Source organism: Penaeus vannamei, chromosome 10, assembly GCF_042767895.1.
Source record: "Penaeus vannamei isolate JL-2024 chromosome 10, ASM4276789v1, whole genome shotgun sequence".
NCBI classification, from domain to species: domain Eukaryota; kingdom Metazoa; phylum Arthropoda; class Malacostraca; order Decapoda; family Penaeidae; genus Penaeus; species Penaeus vannamei.
Window position 1 is genome coordinate 1082269 of NC_091558.1, and position 2500 is coordinate 1084768.

General features: G+C 51.0%; 1 protein-coding gene across 1 annotated transcript in view; it reads right to left on the reverse strand.

Moving 5' to 3' along the window:
- Positions 1 to 2500, reverse strand: part of LOC113826706 (protein bowel) — an 89396-nt gene that overhangs the window by 439 nt on the left and 86457 nt on the right. The window contains exon 5 of the mRNA XM_070126185.1: positions 1 to 785. This exon is cut by the window's left edge and continues 439 nt beyond it. Within this exon, the coding sequence (XP_069982286.1) occupies positions 1 to 785 (785 nt within the window). The remainder of the gene's footprint in view (positions 786 to 2500) is intronic.

Sequence of the window (2500 nt, forward strand, 5' to 3'; positions counted from 1 at the left end):
CGGAGTCCCTGCTGCTGTTGCTGCCGTGGGCGGCGTGCGGGCCGTGGGCGCCCGGGTCGTGCGTCGCGACGTGGGCGGTGTGGGCGTGCGTGGCGTGGGCGGGCGGCGCGGCGAGGGCGGCGTGCGCCAGGGAGGCGTGGGCGAGCGGCGCGTGGGCGGGGTGCAGATCGGCGCCGTGCATGTCCTGCGCGCGGAGGGCGGACACGCGGTGGTCGGCGGGCTCGTCGCCGCCCTCGTCGTCGTCGTCGTCCAGCTCCTCCTCGACGTCCTCCTCGTCGTCCGCCTTCTCCGCCTCGTAGAAGCCGTAGGCGTCGTCGGGGCGGCCCGGGTCGATCTCCTCGTCCTCGTCGTCGTCGTCGGCCTCGTCCTCCGCCTCGTCGTCGTCGATGTCCGCCGCGCCGTCGCGCCGCTCGCAGAGGGCGAGCGAGGGCGTCGAGGACGAGCCCGAGGCCGCGAGGTCGTCGTGGGCGGCGCCCTTGGCCTCGTCGGCCTCCTTGTCGGCCGGCAGGTGGCCGCCGATGGAGTGCGTGAGCATGTGGCGCCGCAGGTCGCAGTTCCTCCTGAAGACGGCGCTGCAGGTGGCGCACTTGTACGGCTTGAGGTCCGTGTGCGTGAGCAGGTGCGTCTTCAGGTTGCTGCGCTGGTTGAAGCTCCTGCCGCAGGTGGGGCACTTGTGCGGCGACTCCTCCATGTGCAGGATCTTGTGGACGGCGAGGGTGCGGCTCTGGCAGAAGCCCTTGCCGCACTCGCCGCACTTGAAGGGCTTCTCCTTGCTGTGGATGTACCTGCGGGGGAGAAGGCGGTCAGACGGGCGGGAAAGGAGAAGAGAAGAGATGGAAAAGGAAGAGGATAACAAGGACAAAAATAACGACGATGATGATGACGGAGAGAAAATATTAACACTAAGAATGTGTACCAAGACTGGGTGTTCCTGCGGGGGAGAAGGCGGTCAGACGGGCGGGAAAGGAGAAGAGAAGGAAAAGGAAGAGGATAACAAGGACAAAAATGGAGCGTGAAGAGATGGAAGATGAAGAGGATAACAAGGATAAAAATGATAACGACGATGATGATGACGGAGAGAAAATATTAACACTAGGAATGTGTACCAAGACTGGGTGTTCCCGCGGGGGAGACGTGTGGGTCGGGGAAGGCCACAGGGGGACGAAGGGGAGAATGACACCGGTATAAATGGTGATTATTTTGGGGAAAGTGATGATGACGAAGAAGCAAATGTTGAAAATCGTGATGATGATGAAATTAAAGAAATTATGATGATGGTAAGAATAGTAATAATAATAATTATTATTATAATCGAAAAAATAATATCAATAGAAACAGTGTCAGTATCGATAAAAATAATAGCAATATCAATAAAAACAATAATGACACTAATAAAAATAATTACAATCATATAAAAAAAAAGAAAGAGAGCGAAGGGGAATGCAAAAAATAATAAATAACAATAACAAGAGCAATAACAACAATAAAACTTAACGAGAAAATTCCAGAGAGCTTTCCCCCCTCCCCACCTCCCCCTCCTTCCTTCCCCACCTCCCCCTCCTTCCTTCTCCCTCTCGCCCTCTCCCCCCTCCCTCTCCCCCTTCTCCTTCTCCCCCCTGTCCCCCCCTTCTCCTTCTCCCCGTCCTCCTCCTCCTCCTCCTCCTCCTCTACCTCCTCCCACTCCCCGCCCCCACCACCTCTCACTCCCCCCTCCCCCACTGCCCGAGGCCACAATCCCCCCATCCTACCCCCATCTCCCCCTCTCCCGGCGTGAAGGAGTTTCAAATGCGGGTTTAATATTAGTAGCCTTAGAACAATATATATTTATTTCTTTTCCTTTCTTGTCTTTCTTTATATAAATATCTGAACAAAGCAGAGAAGAGACAGAGGAAGAGAGAGAGAGAGAGAAAGAGAGAGAGAGAGAGAGAGAGAGAGAGAGAGAGAGAGAGAGAGAGAGAGAGAGAGAGAGAGAGAGAGAGAAGAGAGACAGACAGACAACAGACAGAGAGAGAGAGAAAGAGAGAGACGAAAAGTCAGACAAACAGGCAAACAATGAGAGAGGCAGGAATAAAAATCGAGACAAGAGCGGATGGAAGAACAGAGGAGAGAAAACGAGAAAAGCGGAACGAAGCATAAATACAGGAGAGAAAATAAATAAAAAAGAAAAAGAAAAGAAAAAGTGAAGGAAAAATTAAAGGAAAAGGATGAAAATAGAAAGAAACAAAGGAAGATAAAAAAAAAAAAAAAAAAAAAAAAGATACAAGAATTAAAAAAAAACAAAAAACAAAGAGAAAGAAAAAACAAAAAAATGAGAATGAATTAAAGAAAACAAAATGAAAAAGACGAAAGAGAAGGAAAAATATATATATATATAAATATTTTACGCTCACCTGCACCGCTTGCCCAGATCCTCCTCAAGGTCTTTCTATTAACCCCCGATAGATAGATGGATTGATGGTTCCACGATAGATAAACAGATTAACCTCCGATAGATATTAAC